Here is a 21,243-nt window from a genome sequence, read left to right as displayed (position 1 = left end):
CCCATTCTTTTGATTAATGTTAGAAGAGCGTAAATATTTAAAAGGTACTGCAGCGGGCTATCAATCAGGAGCTCAGTGTGAATCATGAGATATAAGAGATTAAACCATATAAAATATTCAGTACGTCTAATTAAATAAATAATTAGACAGAACACAGGTCTATGCAGAAGGACAAAAGTTCCAGAATTGATAACCAGTGTCCAAAAATCTCAAATGAGAGCGTTGGGCAAGGAACAGTGTAGCACGTGGCAGCCAGTGCCAGGCTATCTGTTATGCCACAACATTTTCTAACCTGCGTAATCCAGACCAGGGTCATGGGGGGGGGGTGGTGGTGCTGGAGCCTAACCGAACCAGCAGGGGGGCCACAAGGCAGGAACGGACCCTGGACAGGGCGCCCACACACTTGGGGCCATGTTAGCATTGCCAGTTCACCCAACATGCATGTCTCTGGGCACTGGGAGGAAACCACAACCACTGAGCTGCCCTGGCCACTTGTCAACTCATTCAATTACTTTACGACTCAAAGATCCAAAATAAAGAGTTATTTTTTTATTATTCCTTTCAACAATTACGGACTTGTTACTTAATGAAAGTCATTGTTTACTCCTTTTTATAAAAGATATATACTGTGGACCACCAGGGAGCGTACAGCCCCCCAAACCCCGGACACACCAGACACAGATGCCAAGCTCAGCACACACAAGACACGTTTATTACCATGGGGGACGCTTTTGTCTCGCACCCCCCTACAGTGTCACAGTGCCCAAGCACAATACAACATATCACCCTTTCTTTCTTTCTTTCTTTTCTACCTTCCTCCTCTCGTCCTTGCTCTGCCTCCACTCCTCCTCAGGGGCTTCATCCACTTCCTCTCGACTCTGGCCCCCCATTTCTTCAGCTCCTGGGGGTGCTGCAGGTGGCTTATCAGAATCACTCCCAGGTCTGGTGGAAGTCCACTGTAGTGCTCTGCAGCTCCCCCTGGTGGCCCACATGGAATCCAACAGGGCTGCACCAAACTCCAAATCCCAGCATGCCCAGGGAATCCCCAGGAGGGCTGCCCTCTAGTGTCCCAGTGGAGGTACTGCCTCAGTGATGCTCTCTCTCTCTCTCTCTCTCTCTCTCTCTCCCCGCCCATTCCATTGGCATCCCGGCCAGGTGATGGCCCTGTCCTCCCGTCACAAAATATAAATATATCCCTTTTTTTTTTTTTTGAATAGACAATTCTGCCCACCTTAACTCATCATCTGTTAAATATACTAAAACACTCTGGTGTGTCCAGCCCCTCTGAGCAATCTGATTGGTCAGTTTGGCTTTGGGGATGCGATCAACAGAGGAAGTGCAAGTGCGAGACACACAGTAGGCACACTGGCAGTGCCACCATCAGAGATGGCAAGTATCCAACTGGGCAGGATGTGAGGAGGGCGCCTCAGAAACAATGACAGAGTCTGAGATGGAGGCTTTAGAGGAACGAGCGCCAGGGAAGAGACATTAACTCACTCGGGCGAATACGGAGGAAAGGTGCCAAAGGTATACGCAGGGGACGCATGGGCACGCTGGGGCAGTTGCCAGGCTAATCGAAGTATGTTGTGACTTGCTGTCAATACATAAATACTAAACCACGCTAAACTCTAAATACCTGTGGACACTGGCACTTGCCTCTGATTTAGTGTCTGTGTACGGATGTCACACCCCAATGACGTCACGTAAAAGCGTAAACGTTAACGTCACTTCAACTCAAATCCCTGCAAAGAAATTTCGCAAATGCTTGTGTGGAACACGTGATTAATAATCCAGAATTCAAAGTCACTTCCTGGTTTACCAATGGAGTCTCATCGACACGTTGAGATGTTTGTGTTTTTCAGGACTCGTGTCACGTTGTGTGGATTCATCTTTGCTGTACGCCATGTTTTTTTTAATGTTTCAGCGCTGACTTTGTTTCGCCTCACCTCATACTTACCGCCTCACGGGACTTGCTTCCAAAGGTTGGGACTTTTGCACGTCACGCCCTGCTGACAAGCACTTTCAAACAAGGCCGCGGTCATCTAACCTCTCAGTTGTTGGAATGCTTTTGGCAGACACACTTCCTGTGCTCTCAGCTCTTAAAGATTTTAGACGTTCTAGAGGACACGTCAACGACTAAGCGAAGAAGAGCGAGCAGCGCGTCGAAAAGGGACCCCAAAGCATTGGAGAGAAAAGAATGCAAACCCACACCCGGGGCCGGAAATAAAAGACAAAGAGTAGAAGACAAAAGTAGAACGTCGTAAAGAATTCAAAAACGTTGGCGTGATACACGTGCAGAGCAGGTTAGAGATAATGGAAGTAGGAAAATTCGAAAGTCTCAAAAAAAAAGAGAGTAAAAATCGCATTAGCGCAAGCAAAGGGAAAATATTACTCGGTGAAAATAACGGAACAGCGAAAAGTGTTTGAGGATGTCTGAGGGAGAAGAGAGACATTAAAACGTCCGAAGCGCCGCACGAGATGCAGATCACACGGTACAGGAGCAGCAGCAGCTGATCGAGCAAAGAGGAGGTAAAAAAAAAACAACTGTTATTTGTTTCCATTGTATGACCGATTAAGAGAGGTCTCAGAGGAGCGACTGCGTCTCCTTGTGGCGCGCAACGGCACGTAACGCTCACGGGGCGAGGGGTGGACCTAGTGGACCTAGACAAACACGAGGAGCTTGATGGACTGAATGGTCTCCTCTCGTTTGTCACATTTCTTATATTCCTACCTACACGAACAATGTCAACTGAGTTCAACGTTATCCCCAGAAAGAGCCTGGGCATCAAACTGGCACAAACCTTTAAGAGGTCAGGCATGTGTCATACCATCAATGAATGACTTCACGGATGACCGCCTTATCGATTTCCACCTATCACCTTTCCGGGTGCTCAACATGGCTAGAAATTCTTTAACCCTAAAACCGATGCCCTGGAGTAACGAATACCTCGTACCCCACTGGATACCACCCTGAGTTTACGTCTCTGGACTGGTGTCCACTTCCACAGCACTCTTTTAGGCCCCGCTCTCTCTCTCATGACGGACATTTCATTCAGTTATCTACTGTTACTTTAGCAGGAACATTTCTGCATGTTACCGGAAACTTGGATTGGCTCTCCTACCTGGTCTTTCTCCCACAGCATGGAAAGTTTATTACTGTCAATAGCATACTTCACAAAATTCATGTCGTAATCTTCAATTCGAAAATTCAGGTCTCCGAACCAGAAGACAACACTGTAATAGAGAAAAAAAAAATGAATATATTGGCAACGAGGCATCGTTCTTAGGAGATACTCCTCTTGGTCCTGGGCCATTGTTCCTCTACTGTCTTATTTATTAATGTTTTCTTTCTTATTAATATCATCTTAACATCATTTAAAACAATTTCAATTGAGGAAAACAACACTTGGGATCCCACAGGCCTTTATGTAACCCCATTAGTGCGGCCGTTTATGCTTTTGGTTCAAACAACAATGCAGATTCACGTGGCTTGTTACATAAAAGACTGAATTAGTGCGCTGGCAGTTTTCTCACAGCCACGAAGGCTAATTGTGTTCATGAATTATTTTTGCCCATTTCAGCCTCAGCATTGCCCGTTTATGACACTATTAGAAAGGACACACTTCACAGATTTAAAACACAGAACATTTTCCCGTGATGGTCAACGATGATGATAAAAATTCAGTCACTGGCGTTCACATCCACCGGAGATCATTATGTTTGGAAAAGCATAAGAGTGAATAAATAAATCAGTCAGTCAGTCAAATGGCCGTGACACCGTCCAGCACAGAACACAAAATGGTATGAGCAAAATAACTCTCCTAAAAACGCTTCATTCAGGGCGATAGGGCAGCAGGATGGTTTCATGCCAAGAAAGAGCACCACATGATGAGATGTTTGTTCTGAGGATGTTGATGGAGAAGCAGAGAGGACAGGAAGAGTTGCATTGCGTCTTTGTGGACCTGAAGAAAGAATATGACAGGGTGCCTCAAGAGGAGCTGTGGTATTGGATGAGGAAGTCGGGAGTGGCAGAGAAGTGCGTAAGAGTTGTACAGAATATGAAGTGTGACCGTGGTGAGGTCTGCGGTAGGAGTGACGAAGGGGGGGATTACATCAGGGATCGGCTCTGAGCCCTTTCTTATTTGCAATGGTGATGGACACGTTGACAGACGAGATTAGACAGGAGTCCTCATGGACTGTGATGTTTGCTGATGACATTGTGATCTGCAGGTGGAGGAGACTCTGGAGAGGTGGAGATACGCTCTAGAGAGGAGAGGAATGAAGGTCAGTAGGAACAAAGCAGAATACATGTGTGTGAATGAGAGGGAGGTCAGTGGAATGGTGAGGATGAGGGAGTAGAGTTGGGGAAGGTGGAGGAGTTTAAATACTTGGAGGTAATGGAGATTGTGGAAGAGAGGTGAAGAAGAGAGTGCAGGCAGGGGTGGAGTGGGTGGAGAGAGTGTCAGGAGTGATTGGTGACAGACAGATATGAGCAAGAGTGAAAGGGAAGGTCTACAGGATGGTAGTGAGACCAGCTCTGTTATATGGGCTGGAGACGGTGGCACAGGAGACAGAGCTGGAGGTGGCAGAGTTAAAGATGCTAAGATTGCAATTGGGTGTGACGAGGATGGACAGGATTAGAAATGAGGACATCAGAGGGTCAGCTCAAGTTGGACGGTTGGGAGACAAAGTCAGAGAGGCGAGAGTGTTTTGGTTTGGACATGTGCAGAGGAGAGATGAGGGGTATAAAGAGTGAAGGGTGCTAAGGATAGAGCTGCCGGGTAAGAGGAGGAGAGGAAGGCTTATGGACATGCGGTGATGGGTGTAACAGAGCAAGATGACAAGGACAGGAAGATATGAAGAAGATGATCCGCTGTGGCAACCCTAATGGGAGCAGCTGAAAGAAGAAGATTGCAGTGTGTGGATATCAGGTTATGGTTAAACCTTCACTTCTACTGTAATGTGTTGTACCGTAAACCTAAAAATAGTGTCACCTTCTTTTTTATGATAACCCACAGCTGCCAGTACTTTACCACAAACGTAACATTATTTCTTTTTTTACACTGTATATTCTTAACTAAGTAGAATGCTCTGGACTTGTAAAAGGAAGTGCTGTATTTTAAAAAAGCAAACAAACGGAAATGAAGTGAAGTGAGTTGACCGCAGACACTTGTAACTCACTCGTGGTCCAGAATGCTTGTGGCACTTTGGCTGTCAAACTGCTGTTGCAATATACTCTCAAAATCTTCCATACGCTGCTCCGAATTTTCCATGTGGGCTGGCAGGTGGCAGTTCAGGAAACAAACCATGTGGCCCAAAAACCGACATCCGGGCACTGACACCACCTTTGTTACCCTGCAGTGGGACATAAGAAACAGGGTTTAGAACTTGAGAGCCGCTTGAGCAAAACAAACAAAACAAAGTGATAAGATCAAGATGAGCTGTGCAAAATCATTCAAGCGTGAACCCTGATAAGAAGTTATAAATAAAACGACTGACTGGCACATGAAAACGCCTGTGTGCCTGCGACTACCCAGAAATCTGCTGACGGCTCTTAAATGACCTTTACAAGCTGCAGAGCTGAATTAATGAAAAATTCCAAACAAGAGCATGAAGAGGGACGCACAAGCCGGCCCATTAGGAGGATCTGGACCTGGGCAGGACCACTCGAGCAACTGAAAGAGGGACATCAGAAGTGCAGGGTGACGTGATGAAGCGAAACGCAAACCAATAAAGGAAAAAGAAAACGTCAAATACAGAAATATTTTGAGTTACTCGTAGGATGCATGGGTGCACCGTTGAAAATAACAGTTTTTGGAAATGTCAGACACAAACGTACACAGGAACCGATCAGACGACTGCACGTTGTTTGGGGTGCTGCGGCTTGTCACTCAGTTTTCATCATGTCGCAGTATTCTTCTCTTTAAGGGAATGGCAAAATGATTGGGTTGGGAGGAAAACAACAAACTGTATACCATCCATCCATCCATCATCCAACCTGCTATTTCCTAACTACAGGGTCATCGGGGGTCTGCTGGAGCCAATCCCAAGCAATACAGGGCGCAAGGCAGGGAAACAAACCCAGGCAGGGCGCCAGCCCACCACAGGGCACACACACACACACACACCAGGGACAATTTAGGATCGCCAATGCACCTGACCTGCATGTCTTTGACTGTGGGAGGAAACCATGCAGACACGGGTAGAACATAAGTTTGCAGATGATACCAAGATAAGTGGATTAGCAGATAATTTGGAATCTGTTATATCATCACAGAAGGACTTGGATAGCAGACAGGCTTGGGCAGATGAAATTTAATGTCAGTAAATGTAAAGAATTACACATAGGAAGTAGAGAAAAGCCAAGCAAAATGACACCTTTTAATTGGCTAACTAGAAAGATTACAATATGCAAGCTTTCGAGGCAACTCAAGAAGGGGCCTGAGTTGCCTCGAAAGCTTGCATATTGTAATCTTTCTAGTTAGCCAATAAAAGGTGTCATTTTGCTTGGCTTTTCTCTACATTCATAATGGCTAACACGGTACAACACCCTAGTACTACACATAGGAAGTAAAAAAGTTCGGTTTGAATACACAAGTGGGTGGTCAGAAAATCGAGAGTCCACCTTATGAGAAGAATTTAGGAGTCAGTAGTGCACGGACACACAGTGTTTAGAAGCCATTAAGAAAGCAAACAATGTCAGGTTTATATAGCGCCTTTGATGCGTGGAGTACAAGTCACCTTTATAACACACTGGTGAGGCCTCATCTGGAGTCCTGTGTGTAGTTTGGGTCTCCAGGCTACAAAAAGGACATAGCAGCACCAGAGGGGGTCCAGAGAAGAGCAACTAGGCTGATTCAGGGTGACAGGGGATGAGATATGAGGAAAGCTTAAAAGATTTAGGAGTCATAGGTGGGACTCAACACGAATCAACTGGCAGACAGTGTTCAGAAGCCATTAAGAAGGCTAACAGAATGTCAGGTTATATAGCGCCTTGATGTGTGGAGTACAAGTCACAGGAGGTTCTGCTCAACTTTTATAACACACTGGTGAGACCTCATCTGGAGTCCTGGGTGCAGTTTTTGGTCTTCAGGCTACAAAACAGACATAGCAGCGCTAGAGAAGGGTCCAGAGAAGAACAACCAGGCTGATTCCAGGGCTACAGGGGTTGAATTATGAGGGAAAGATTAAAAGAGCTGAGGCCTTTACAGTTTAAGAACAAGAAGATGAAGATGGCGACATGATTGAGGTGTTAAAATGATGAAGGGAATTGGTCCAGTGGATCGAGACGGTTTGTTTTAAAATGAGTTCATCAAGAACACGGGGACACAGTTGGAAACTTGTGAAGGGGAAATTTCGCACAAACATTAGGAAGTTTTCTTTACAGAAAGAACGATAGAAACTTGGAATAAGCGACCAAGTAGTGTGGTAGACTTCAAAACTCGACTTGATTGTTTTTTTGGAGAAATAAGTGGACAGGACTGGCGAGCTTTGTTGGGGCTGAATGGCCTGTTCTTGTCTAGAGTGTTCTAATGTTCTAACATGCAAACTCCATGCAGGGAGGACCCGGGAAGCAAACTCCTTACGGCGAGGCAGCAGCACTACCACCGTGCCACCGTGCCACCCCTGGAAGGTAATGCAAGAGCAAATATTTAATATGAAATAATTATGTGGAAGAGTCGAATGTTTGCCCCACAGCCTCTCACCCAGTAGCCTCCCAATCCAGTTCTTGTTGTTTCCGTCTGGATGTCCCTCAGAAAAGGCAGATGATAGTACTTGGCCAATATCAGCAGGAGGACCCCCTGCATGCGCTGCGATGTGACCTGGGGAATGGAAAACGACAGCAAGCCGTCAGAGTAACACACACATCTCACTGCCTGTAACTGGCACCATGGCCCATCAAACATTCGCCAATGGACGGGGGAGCGTATCGCGCAGTTCTGCCACAACACCCAAGTGCAGGGTGGTCATTAAAGCCCTCATCTGGGACTCTTCTGACCCGTGAAGACAGCACATAGATAGATAGCGTAGTTGCAGGATGGAGATAGATAGATAGATAGATAGATAGATAGATAGATAGATAGATAGATAGATAAGATAGATAGATAGGATAGATAGATAGATAGATAGATAGATAAGATAGATAGATAGATAGATAGATAGATAGAGGAAAGGGCACTATAAGAAAAATAGATAGAGTAGATAGATGAAAGGCACTATATGATAGATAGATAGATAGATAGATAGATAGATAGATAGATAGATAGATAGATAGATAGATAGATAGATAGATAGATAGATAGCTAGAGGAAAGGCACTATAAGAAAAATAGATAGATAGATAGATGAAAGGCACTATATGATAGATAGATAGATAGATAGATAGATAGATAGATAGATAGATAGATAGATAGATAGATAGATAGATAGATAGATAGATAGATAGATAGATAGATAGATACTTTATTAATCCCAATGGGAAATTCACATTCAATATACAATGCAGCTTGGCTGATCTTCTCAAGTGAATGTCTTTATCCATCCATCCATTATCCAACCTGCTATATCCTAACTACAGGGTCATGGGGGTCTGCTGGAGTCCAATCCCAGCCAACACAGGGGGAGCAACGGCAGGAAACAAACCCGGGCAGGGCGCCAGCCCACGCAGGATGTCTTTAATTCACCCTGAACAATATGGCGCTCATTAAAATGGCTTTACTCACCATAACATATCCAAATGACGCCAAGGAATCCATACAAAGTTCACTCCACTGGTCAGTAAAGATGGCGTCTTTGAGTCTTTTGTTGATCATGGAGTTTACTTCTTGAAGTCTAAATACATTACAAGAGGGAAAAAAGAAGGAAATGGCGGGTTCAAGGTGTGTAAAAGTGTACAGAGTGCTGCATGAACGGTCGCAGAACGTCTTAGACGGCAGTCCCCGACTCTGGTCACTTATCGCGTCACTTGCACTGCCCGGATTCTTCAGTGGTGACACTGGGACCCTCACGCTCTGCTCTTAGCCTTCCTGTCCATCTCTCAGACCTTCTTTTGTCTTCTCTTTCCTGAAATTCTACTGCACTGCTCGTGTCTCTTAGCTGTGCTCTAGGTTTTGAAAGGGACACAAGTAGGAATTTTCACAAAGTGTTTTTAATGAAGGCCATTTGCGTCGACTCCAGAATGTTCTGAAGAAGAATCAGATGGCAAAGTCCCTCACTTGCATGAAAATGAACTTCACCTCAAAAACACCCACGTCCACTGCTGTTGTGGAGAAGGTCTCAGGGCACCTAAAAGAGTCCAGCCAGTGCCAGGAGCGTCGATTCAGCTGTGGGCACCGCCAGTGCAGAGCTGGCTCATGAATGGCAGCAGACAGGTGGGCGTGAGGTGAACACTTTTGGAGGATGGTCAAGAAGGGCAGCAAAGAACCCAAGAAATATTCTGGGACTGGGCTGCTGGGGTCAAGTCATTGTCTCTGATGAATCCCCTTTCTGATTGTTTGGGGCATCCGGAAAAAAGAAAAGGTGAGCGGCGCTACCATCAGTCCTGTGTCACTGTGCCAACTGTAAAGTATCCTGAGACCATTCATGTCACGTGGGGTTGCTTCTCAGCCAAGGAAGTGCAGGGCTCACTCACCATTTGGCCGAAGAACACAGCCCTGAGTAAAGAATGGCACCACAACATCCTCCGAGAGCAACTTCTGCCAACCATCTAAGAACAGTGTGGTGACCAACATGATGGAGCACCGGGCCAGAAGGCAAAAGAGAGACCAAGTGGCGCAGGGACAAAATTTGGGGTCCAGTGGCCAGGAAAGTCCCCCATTGGGAAAGGGTAAACATTGTGGTCAAACCCTCAAGAGACGGCAGGGGGGGCAAACAAAAACCCACCAATTGTGATGATGCAGGGAATGGGCTGCTGCTGCCAACGGTAAGGATTGGGCCCCGAAGTTGATTGACTGACAGCCTGCCAGGGCGAAGTGTAGAGTGTGGCGGACGGCTGGGATGCTGGAAGGACCAGGAGAGGGACAATACCTCGCTGGGCCACTAGAGGGCCACCACCCTGGTCTGCATGGGGGCCCACGGGATCAGAGCTTAGAAGCTCATCCCTGTTGGGGCCCGTGGTCCACCGCCAGGGGGCGTCCGGAGGATTATGGAGCCCTGGACTGCAGGCACTTCCACCACAACTGGAGCACATCTGGGGTATTATAAATCAGAGGAGCCGGAGTCGGGAGGAGAAACAGAAGAAGAAGAATTGTGGTGGTTGTGCTTATGGGACTGTGAGGCTACCCACAGGTGAAGAAAAAAGAAAAACATGTATTTGTTTTATAAGTGTGCCTCTCGTGTCCTGTCTGAGCGCTCGTATAGCGCCTTTGTCACAAGTCAGTCAGTCAGTCATTGTCCAACCCGCTATATCTTAACACAGGGGGGGCAGCTGGAGCCAAGCTGCTGTACAGGCTTTTAAATGTTCGGGGGGCCGCGTGAGATGCAGATCACGTGCAGCAGCAGCCGATCGAGCAAAGAGGAGGTAAAAAAACAAAACTGGATTCGTTTCCCAATGTGACACCGTTTACGAGGGGGTGCTGGAGGAGCGACAGGGTCTCCTTGGGGTGCGTCCAGCCCCCCTCCTTCACAACGCCAGCGGCAGACATGCAAAGTTGCTGGCAAGCAAAGCAAGCTGGGGGTGGGGGAGTTAACCCTAACCCTAACCCTAGTACTAAATAAAGACAGCAAAACCAAACGTGAAACTTTTGTTAATTGAGCCGTAGTCGTTCTTCTCCTGCTAAAAGTAATTGGATAGGAACGGGATTGAAACTTCTATGACAAATAAACAAATGTGAAGTCAATTGTGGGGAAGCCCCTCTTGAAAACAACCCGCATTTTATGAGCAGAAGCTAACAGGGGTCCGAAAGCGGGCCTCCCTAGTACTCACCCAATTATGTACATGTCAGTCCTTCCGTCGCCCACATTGAGACCCAGGAGGGATGTGATGTCATCAGGAGGGGTGGCTGCTGCCACGTTCCAGGTTACAATGTGAATCCTAAACAAAGGACAGAGCGTCACTGGTCCGTCACCCTCGGACATACAGTGCATCCAGAAAGTATTCACAGTGCATCATCACTTTGTCCACATTTTGTTATGTTACAGCCTTATTCCAAAATGGATTAAATTCATTTTTTTTCCTTAGAATTCTACACACAACACCCCATAATGACAACGTGAAAAAAGTTTACTTGAGGTTTTTGCAAATTTATTAAAATAAAAAAATTGAGAAAGCACATGTCCATAAGTATTCACAGCCTTTGCCATGAAGCTCCAAATTGAGCTCAGGTGCATCCTGTTTCCCCTGATCATCCTTGAGATGTTTCTGCAGCTTCATTGGAGTCCACCTGTGGTAAATTCAGTTGACTGGACATGATTTGGAAAGGCACACACCTGTCTATAGAAGGTCCCACAGTTGACAGTTCATGTCAGAGCACAAACCAAGCATGAAGTCAAAGGAATTGTCTGTAGACCTCCGAGACAGGATTGTCTCGAGGCACAAATCTGGGGAAGGTTACAGAAACATGTCTGCTGCTTTGAAGGTCCCAATGAACACAGTGGCCTCCATCATCCGTAAGTGGAAGAAGTTCGGAAACCACCAGGACTCTTCCTAGAGCTGGCCAGCCATCTAAACTGAGCGATCGGGGGAGAAGGGGCCTTAGTCAGGGAGGTGACCAAGAACCTGATGGTCACTCTGTCCGAGCTCCAGAGGTCCTCTGTGGAGAGAGGAGAACCTTCCAGAAGGACAACCATCTCTGCAGCAATCCCCTAATCAGGCCTGTATGGTAGAGTGGCCAGACGGAAGACACTCCTCAGTAAAAGGCACATGGCAGCCCGCCTGGAGTTTGCCAAAAGGCACCTGAAGGACTCTCAGACCATGAGAAAGAAAATTCTCTGGTCTGATGAGACAAAGATTGAACTCTTTGGTGTGAATGCCCAGGCGTCACGTTTGGAGGAAACCAGGCACCGCTCATCACCAGGCCAATACCATCCCTACAGTGAAGCATGGTGGTGGCAGCATCATGCTGTGGAGAACTGGGAGACCAGTCAGGATAAAGGGAAAGATGACTGCAGCAATGTACAGAGACATCCTGGATGAAAACCTGCTCCAGGGCGCTCTTGACCTCAGACTGGGGCGACGGTTCATCTTTCAGCAGGACAACGACCCTAAGCACACAGCCAAGATATCAAAGGAGTGGCTTCAGGACAGCTCTGTGAATGTCCTCCGAGTGGGCCCAGCCAGAGCCCAGACTTGAATCCGATTGAACATCTCTGGAGAGATCTTAAAATGGCTGTGCATCCAACCTGATGGAGCTTGAGAGGTGCTGCAAAGAGGAATGGGCAAAACTGGCCAAGGATAGGTGTGCCAAGCTTGTGGCATCATATTCAAAAAGACTTGAGGCTGGAATTGCTGCCAAAGGGGCATCGACAAAGTATTGAGCAAAGGCTGTGAATACTTATGGACATGGGATTTCTCAGTTTTTTTATTTTAATAAATTTGCAAAAACCTCAAGTAAACTTTTTTCACGTTGTCATTATGGGGTGTTGTGTGTAGAATTCTGAGGAAACAAATGAATTTAATCCATTTTGGAATAAGGCTGTAACATAACAAAAGGTGGAAAAAGTGTTGCCTTGTGAATACCTTACAGATGCACTGTAACTGGGACAAACCTGGTTGTTCCAAACAACAACATTTATTTCTATATCACATTTTCATACAAAAAGTAGCTCAAAGCACTTTATATAATGAAGAAAAGAAAAATAAAAGACAAAATAAGAAATTAAAATAAGACATTAGTTAACACAGAGTAACAGTAAGGTCCAATGGCCAGGGGGGACAGAAAAAAAAAAAAAAAAAAAACTGCAGAAGGCTGGAGAAAAAAAAATAAAATCTGTAGGGGTCCCAGGCCACGAGACCCCCCAGCCCCCTCTGGACATTCTACCTAACATAAATGAAATAGTCCTCCTTGTAATTAGGGTTCTCACAGAAGGACTTGATGATGACATCCAATGTTAATAACATTCAAAGAACAAAATAAAATTTCATTTTTAGCCTGGCATTTTGCAGGGACACCGGGTAACCATAAAGGGGGGCCCACTGAACGACAGACCCCATCATTCTGCATTAAGAAGTCACACTGACTGTGAACAGAAACATCCAGTGAAGTCTCCGAAAGCAGGGGCCTCAAACCCGGACCCTAAGGGGGGGCTTACATTCCTGCCACTTTCTTAATTACTACTAACCGGTTACTGCTGCTGATGATTAGACGTTCTTTGCCTTGATTATCGTTTTCTTTTTCCTTAAATGGCAACCAAACAATCAAGAGACTCCAATCAAGTCAAAAAGATGACCAGCCAACTCGGGGGTCTCAAGTAGTCCTGGAGGGTCTCCACTCTCAGTCCCGTCATTCTCACGTGAAACCCTTTGCTGAATGACGCTGGCCATTCCGCCACACCAGGTGTTTCCAAAACGGACTTTTTTCTGAGACCACCACCCACATGTTTTTGCAGACCACCCAGACCTTGACTCTATTTTATTTTTTTTAAATATTTTATTGATTCAGTTATTGTATGAAAGCCGCACGTGACTCTCTTTGCATCTCATTATTATTTGGCTGCTGGGCAAAGAAAACAAATATGAACCAATTAAAATGTTAAAAATCGCGGTGTGCTCCATGAGCATCGATAACTTAAAGGGTGCAGCGGTCGAAACGAAAACCAGCAGGCACCGCTGGCCCTCCAGGAACGCAGCTTGACCCCCCTGTGCAGAAGTGAAAGACTGAAGTAGTCATTGGAGCTCACATGGCAGCTATGCAATCGGATGTCTACTTTAAATAAATCGCCTACTAGAAGGTGCTTCATAAAGTACGCCGTTTTTAAAAATGCAATAAATCGGCCAACATCGAAGGAAAATTCAAAATCTTTATTTAATTTCAGTCAACGTATACTTCGATTTAATAATGAAAAATGATATCGAGCATATGTCCACCTCCACTTTCTCTGCAGGCAGTCATCCGATCGTTGAAATTAACGCCAACTCTTTCGCAGACGTCCCGGTCGATTTCGCCGATTACCCGTTGAATTTCCCTTTTCAGTTCGGCAATCATTTGAGGTTTTGCTCACGTAGACTTGTGACTTCATGTATCCCCATAAGGTGTGAGGTCACATGACCTTGGAGGCCATTCTTGGGCGCCGCCGTGAAGCGAGATCAGACGCTTAGTGAATTTTTCACGAAAGTGATTGTTCCCCCGAGATGTATGGCAGGAAGCCCCCCCCCCCCCCCGTCCTGCTGAAACCACATTTCATCAATTCCGTCGTCCTCCATTTCTTCCAGAGCAGGCCACAAAAAGTTAGTGATCATGTCCCGAGAGCGGTTGCCATTTACAGTGACTGAATTTCCATCGTCACCTTCAAAAAAAGAAGGGGCCAATCAAGCCTCCCACACCAAACCGTGGATATATTTCGTGCTCTTGGTTCACTCGAGGGTCTTCGTCACCCCAAATGCGGCCATTTTGTTTGTTGACATACCCCGAGAGGTGGACATACCCGGCTGTTGGGAACAACAGTTTCAGGGTGGGTACAGAAATTCGAAGAATCTGGGTCTCTTGCAACCAGAAAATCGCCCGGTCGAAACCGTAACGTTCGAACGTTGACATACCCCGAGAGATTACAGAAGATTATTCTTTTTGAAAAATTGTCGTCCTCTTGTTCCAAAATCCAATCGGCGAATCTTCACCGTTTTTGCATGATCTGCGGATATGATGTTCGAACGCAACAAAACATTGCGGTAGTGCAAGACCGTGTGAATGTGAGCCCCGTGAAGTCGTTCCCAACAGCCGGGTACGTCACCATCTTCGGTGTATCGAATACCGAAAAAAGATCTTCATATGCACCCCTACAAGATTCAGTTGACACAAGAGCTGAAACCAACAGATCATGCGAAACAGCAAAGATTCGCCGAATGGATTTTGGAACAAGAGGGCGACAATTTTTCAAAAAGAATAATCTTCAGTGATCTCTCGGGGTATGTCAACGTTCGAACATTACAGTTTCGACCTGGCGATTTTCTGGTTGCGGGTGACCCAGATTCTTCGAATTTCGGTACCCACCCCGAAACTGTTGTTGCGGTAGGGGCATTGTGACGTCTAAAGAGACGGACAGTCTCTGCGAAGCACTCCCCGTTTTTGTAACGAGTTCTCACAATAAGAATGCGTTGCTCGATACTGAACCGCTCCATGGCTACTAAATGGAAAAACGAGAAATGGTCTTCTAATCGGAGTGATGATAATAGATAACATCCGTCGGCTCGTTTCAGGTCTCATTTCTGTTTGGCTGCCATTTAATGAAGAAACGAATCAATTCAGAGGGCTGAATCCTTAAAAACGGGGCTATTAGAATGAAGGGAAAAGGAGTTAATGAGCAGTGAAAACTGATTAGGAAAAGGGTGAGAATGAAAACCTGCGGCCCACCAGGATCGGAGCTGGACACCCCTGCTGTAGAGCAATACAAGAAAGACCCATTCCAGATGCCATCTGTGACGGCCTACGTGTGATTATCAAATGCCACTGCAGATTGTTCATTAAATATTAAATGTAATACTCGGTCACATCGACTTTACTTACCAAAGGTGCCCCCCCTTTTCAAGGCCTCTTCATCGCTTATACAGCACAAAGGGTTCACTCAACTTCTGGACGCCTGCAATTCCCAAAAAGCTTCTCGCGCGTTACGTGCCTCTGTCCGAGGACCCCAGTGGTACGACACTCCCCATCACTTTACCTCAAGTGTCACCCAGAATTCACCTCCTCGTCAGACTTCCAAGGAAGCAAATGTTCAACAAATGGTGGAAACGGGCAGCATAGCCTTACCTAAAGTCGTCGTCCTCATTCTCCCCCATTGGCTCCGTCGCTTCTTTCATCTTCAGGTCGCCGTGCTTTCCTGAAGTGGAAGACTCTGGATATTGGATACCGAGAGCATATACTGCAGACTTGAACGACGCCTCTCCTGCAAGCTCAGGTACACTGGGACTTGTTGGCGTACTCGGGGATCTGACTGGTGCGGCATGGACTTTACCAGAAGTGGCAAAAGTTGGATTCTGGATTGTTTTTAATGATGAACTAAAACCAGTAGGGCTGGAAACACCAGGACCCTTTAATAAAGAATCTGCTGATTTCACGGGATCCCCAGCGTGTACAGGTGACCTTGGCCTGCTGGAGCTGGGAGAGATGTAAGCGCTGGTAGGAGAAAGTCCCTGTCCAAATCTGCAAGCATCAGGAGATTCTTCATCTGCAGCAATCGCCAAAGATAATCCAGTTGGTATTTTTGGTCCACTGTTTCCTTTGGCCTTTCTTTGCTTTGGTTCATGAAGAGCAAAAGATGGTATGTCTGCACGCCCCTGTTTAGGAGATCTTCGAGATTGACTGACGGCATCGAGGTCAGCTGTCAAGCGGTCGCATGGGGCTTGTTTTTTTGGTTCTTCTGACGCTGGGTTCATGTTTGCATCTGTGAATTAGAAAAACAAAAAAATCTGACCAGCTGAGTAAAGGAGGAACAGTTAAATATGAGACAAATCGGACATGGACATAAACGTACAGGAGCAAACGAACAGGGCGACGCAGAACCAACTTCACAGTCGCTATTCATACAGAAGGAGTGTAGCAAAATACGTAAGGCGCTCGTGTAAAATGGTCTTCTTTTTTACTTTCTCGTAGGGAAAGCATTCGAATCATCCAAAAATTCAATGTCGAGATTTTAATGAATCTCGATGTTTTAGACCTCCGAATGCAATTTACTTTCTCGTATCGGGAAAGGATTGGAATCCTCTAAAAATTCAACATCGTGATTTCGATGAATCTCAACGTTTTAGACCTCCTGACTTTCTCGTATTTGAAGTACAGGGAAAGCATTCAAATCGTCCAAAAACTCAATATGGAGATGTTGACGAATCTCGATGTTTTAGACCTCAGAGTGCGATTTACTTTCTCGTATCGGGAAAGGATTGGTATCCTCTAAAAATTCTACCTCGAGATTTTGATGAATCTCTGCGTTTTAGACCTCCAAATGCGATTTACTTTCTTGTATCGGGAAAGAATTGGAATCCTATAAAAATTCGACCTCGAGATTTTGATGAATCTCAACGTTTTAGACCTCCCTGACTTTCTTGTATATGAAGTACAGGGAAAGCAATCGAATTGTCCAAAAACTCAATATGGAGATTTTGATGAATCTCAATGTTTTAGACCTCCCTGACTTTCTCGTTTATGAAGTACAGGGAAGCATTCGAATTGTCCAAAAATTCAATGTCGAGATTTTGATGAATCTCGATGTTTTAGACCTTCGAGTGCGATTTACTTTCTTGTATCAGGAAAGGATTGGTATCCTCTAAAAATTCAACCTCGAGATTTTGATGAATCTCAACGTTTTGGACCTCCCTGACTCTGAAAATACCATTTTTGTAATTATGTCTGTGTGTGTCTGTGTGTAAATACGATAACTTACGCTTTCACTTCGGTCAACCAAATTTTACATACAAATATCAGGCACAAAATGTAGATTTCTATCAACTTTTGGCCTATTTTCGCTAACCAGATGTGGTACTTAACTTTTTATTCATGCAGCTGCAGAGTCCGATTTATTCATCTTTTATAATATTTGTTCAGTATATTATCGATTTCATTTGTTGCTGATGGTTCTTTAATGTACGTAATATAAAAATATAATCCTTGCCTTGCGGTTTCCTCCTCAAATATTCGTCATATTTGAGAAAGTCGAGGGGAGAGCACTATATAAATAAATATTGGGTCTGCTACACCACAGCGTGCCACATTACTACGAGTTCACACTAAATAAACTTGAAAACTTTAGACCCGTTTTGTACGTCTGCAACCCTGTAATGTTACCCAGACTAGTGTGAAATTTCATGTCGAAATTCAGACTTTATTTTCAAACCTACTGTAATGTTCTGTCAGTAATTTAAGACAAACGTCTGTTTGGTTCAGTAATGCAACACTGAAACGTCTCTCAGCATTCTGGGCTGCCAGACACACCCAACTGAATTAACCGCCAGCCCTGCCAGGTGGGCACCTGCTACTCCGCCATGAGCTCTCGCGTTAGCTGTGCTGTACTTCTGTTTGATCCAACAAGCAAATCCTAGGAAAACAAACATCCCGTCATCTCTAGTAAGTTGGAATTTGTGTCCATAAAAAATGAAACTCTTTATCTACGTCAGGGGTGCCTGGTAGGCCGCAGGTTTTCATTCTCACCCTTTTCCTTCTTCAATAAATGGCAGTCAGATAAAAATGAGGCCTGAAACGAGCCAACGGATGACCAGCTTAACTGGAACGTCAAACTCCATCCAGTTTCTTAATGAGAAGCCATTTCTTGCTGCTTATTAAAGCCATTACTGAATATCAGGACTTGTTGCTGCTCTCGTTCTGCCACAGCAGATTTTCTGTTCTTTCGAACACCACCGTCAAGATGTTTTGGTGACCTGAGCAGATCGACATGACCGAGACGTTCACCTTTAATTTCAGGTGAGCTAGTCATGTGGCGGCTTGTTTTGTGTCTCATTATTGTTTGGCTGCTCATTAATTAAACTTGTTATGGACAGGATTAGAAATGAGGACATTAGAGGGTCAGCTCAGGTTGGAGACAAAGTCAGAGAGACGAGATTGTGTTGGTTTAGAGAGATGCAGAGTATAAAAAGAGTGAAGGATACTAAGGATAGAGCTGTGAGTCAAGAGGAGGAGAGGAAGGCCTAAGAGAAGGTTTATGGATGTGCTGAGAGAGGACATGCAGGTGGTGGGTGTGACAGAGCAAGATGGAGAGGACAGGAAGATATGGAAGAAGATGATCCGCTGTGGTGACACATAAACAAATTTAATTCCATGGCTTGTTGCTGCTCTCGTTCTACCACAACAGACATTTCCAAAACTGTTGATGTTATGTTTTTTAATAAGAAACGCCGTCAAAATGTCTTGGTGACCAGAGCAGGTCAACCTCACTGAGACCGTCACCTTTCTTTATTTTCAGATATTGTGTGATGGACACGGGGGAGCTGCTCATGTTTTGTGTCTCCTTATCGTTTGGCTGCTAATTAAGAGAAAAAATAAGAAACCACCAAGGGGCTTGAGTCACGTTAATTAAAACGAAAGCAAAAAGAAGATAATCGGCAGCAAAAACTGGTCACTAATGAAGAAGATGGTTAGAATGAAAACCTGCAGCTGCTGCGGTCCTCCAGGACTGGAGTCTGATGCCCCTGACCTACGTTTTGAATAAGGGAGTACGTACAGAGTCGATCTGCTATAAAGTCTGTCAGTCCATCCGTCTTCAGATCACGTGCGTCAAAGAGAGCCTTGACAAGGTAGAGCCCTCGGCTGACTTGCTGTGCGACTCCCAAGAAACGACTCCACTAACCAGACACACAAACAAGTCAAACGCGGGCACAACGCTGGGCCTCTAAAGCCCAGGATGGCGCGACATCAAATCGGACACAAATGGACTAAACATTTAAAAAGAGGAATGAGACGGATGTACAGACCACGACTGGCACCAGGCACACTTGCAGCTGTCGTGAGCGATTTGTTCATGTGCAGGACATCACGCCGTAGGAAGCCAGAAGCGTCAAGCAAGCAGGAGACGTGGCAGCTTCTTTTTACAAACAACTCGCCATTTGGAGTTTTCCGCTCCCGAAAATTATCATCAGGCACGGCCTACAATAAATCACGAGCTGAAAACGCAGAATTTACCTCCTCACAAAACAGCGAATCCAAAGCACGACCTTTGAGCGCCGGTTCTGAAAGTGACCCACTGCGTGAGATAAGTGATACGCCAACATGTACTCACGACTGGCACAAGTCGCTCCCGGATGAGACGAGCCCCCTCGCTACACACACTGTAGCTATAAAGACTAAACGGCCGCCGCGTGATGACCGCTTCTGTACTTGACGTCAATTTGTCGGGCCCAAGCGTTTTTATTTTATTTATGCCCAATCCAGCAAGTCTCTCCTGAACACTGATTAATGCCTGTGCCCACGAAACATTTGGCGAAGTGAGCAATGCGAAATAAACCTTCCTGTCGACATTCGAGGGAATGACTACAGTAAAATATGCAGAGTCGTCAACTCTGTCGCAGTCCAATTACACTCATAAGACCCCCTCAAGTTCATTATTAACTCGCTAATGCCGGAAGAGGGCCGCCCGCAGACAGCTTTAGCCAAAGGCTTGATGTTTATTACAGCTCTGTGTGAAATGAGCCGACATTACGACCTTGGACTAACGCACAGAAAACCTGTGCTAATGCCAAGAACAAGAGTGCGGTCCAAAAACTGGGAAAATAATAAAGAGAAGGGTCAATATGAGAAAAATGTCACGTTTGGTATTTAGTGCCCGGTGCCCAGGTACAGACTTTTCAATACCACAGAAAAGAAAAACACTTGGGAAAACTCAAAATAGTGCAACATTACCTCGGACCTCCTTCATCACTCATCATCATCATCATCATCAAGGGGCTAAGCAGAGCGAAAGATAAAAAATAAAACAAAACTCTGCCTCGTAACCTCAGATCTTCAAATGAGGGTCTGCTTATCATAAACGTAAAAGAAGTGGAGAGGCGGCCTTCTGCGGTTAGGCCCCTAAAATCTGGAATACGAGTTTACCGATGGGCGGCACGGTGGCACAGTGGGTAGTGCTGCCGCCTCACAGTTAGGAGTCCAGGGTTCGCTTCCCGGGTCCTCCCTAGCATGGCGTTGACATGTTCTCCCCGTGTCTGCGTGGGTTTCCTCCCACAGTCCAAAGACATGCAGGTTAGGTGCATTTGGGGGTCCTAAATTGTCCCGTGTGTGTGGGCTGGCACCCTGCCCAGGGTTTGGTTCCTGCCTTGTGCCCTGTGTTGGCTGGGATTGGCTCCAGCAGACCCCCGTGACCCTGTGTTTGGAATCAGCGGGTTGGAAAATGGATGGATGAAGATGTTAGGGGGGCTGGGTGGTCTCGTGGACTCAGGACCCCCTGCACATTTTATTTTTTTCTCCAGCCGTCTGGAGTTTATTTTTTTGTTTGGTTTTCTCTGTCCCCCCCGGCCGTCGGACTTTCCTCTTATTCTATGTTAATCAGTCTTCCCTAATTCTATTTTCTTATTTATTTTCTCTCTCTTCATCCCGTAAAGCACTTTGAGACTCGTCATTTGTATGAAGCTGTGCGACAGAAATAAATGTGG

At 45.7% G+C, this 21,243-nt stretch overlaps 1 protein-coding gene across 1 annotated transcript in view; it reads right to left on the bottom strand.

The window, feature by feature from the left end:
* The window catches only part of inpp5jb (inositol polyphosphate-5-phosphatase Jb), a 55,640-nt gene that overhangs the window by 21,066 nt on the left and 13,331 nt on the right, over nt 1-21,243 (bottom strand). The window contains 7 exon segments of the mRNA XM_028824288.2: nt 3,123-3,234; nt 5,182-5,315; nt 5,317-5,355; nt 7,707-7,823; nt 8,723-8,831; nt 10,924-11,031; nt 15,899-16,532. Coding sequence (XP_028680121.2) covers nt 3,123-3,234; nt 5,182-5,315; nt 5,317-5,355; nt 7,707-7,823; nt 8,723-8,831; nt 10,924-11,031; nt 15,899-16,524 — 1,245 coding nt within the window. The 5' untranslated portion in view covers nt 16,525-16,532.

This window comes from Erpetoichthys calabaricus, chromosome 18, assembly GCF_900747795.2.
Source record: "Erpetoichthys calabaricus chromosome 18, fErpCal1.3, whole genome shotgun sequence".
Classification (NCBI taxonomy): domain Eukaryota; kingdom Metazoa; phylum Chordata; class Cladistia; order Polypteriformes; family Polypteridae; genus Erpetoichthys; species Erpetoichthys calabaricus.
This window is presented reverse-complemented; position numbering and strand designations above follow the sequence as displayed.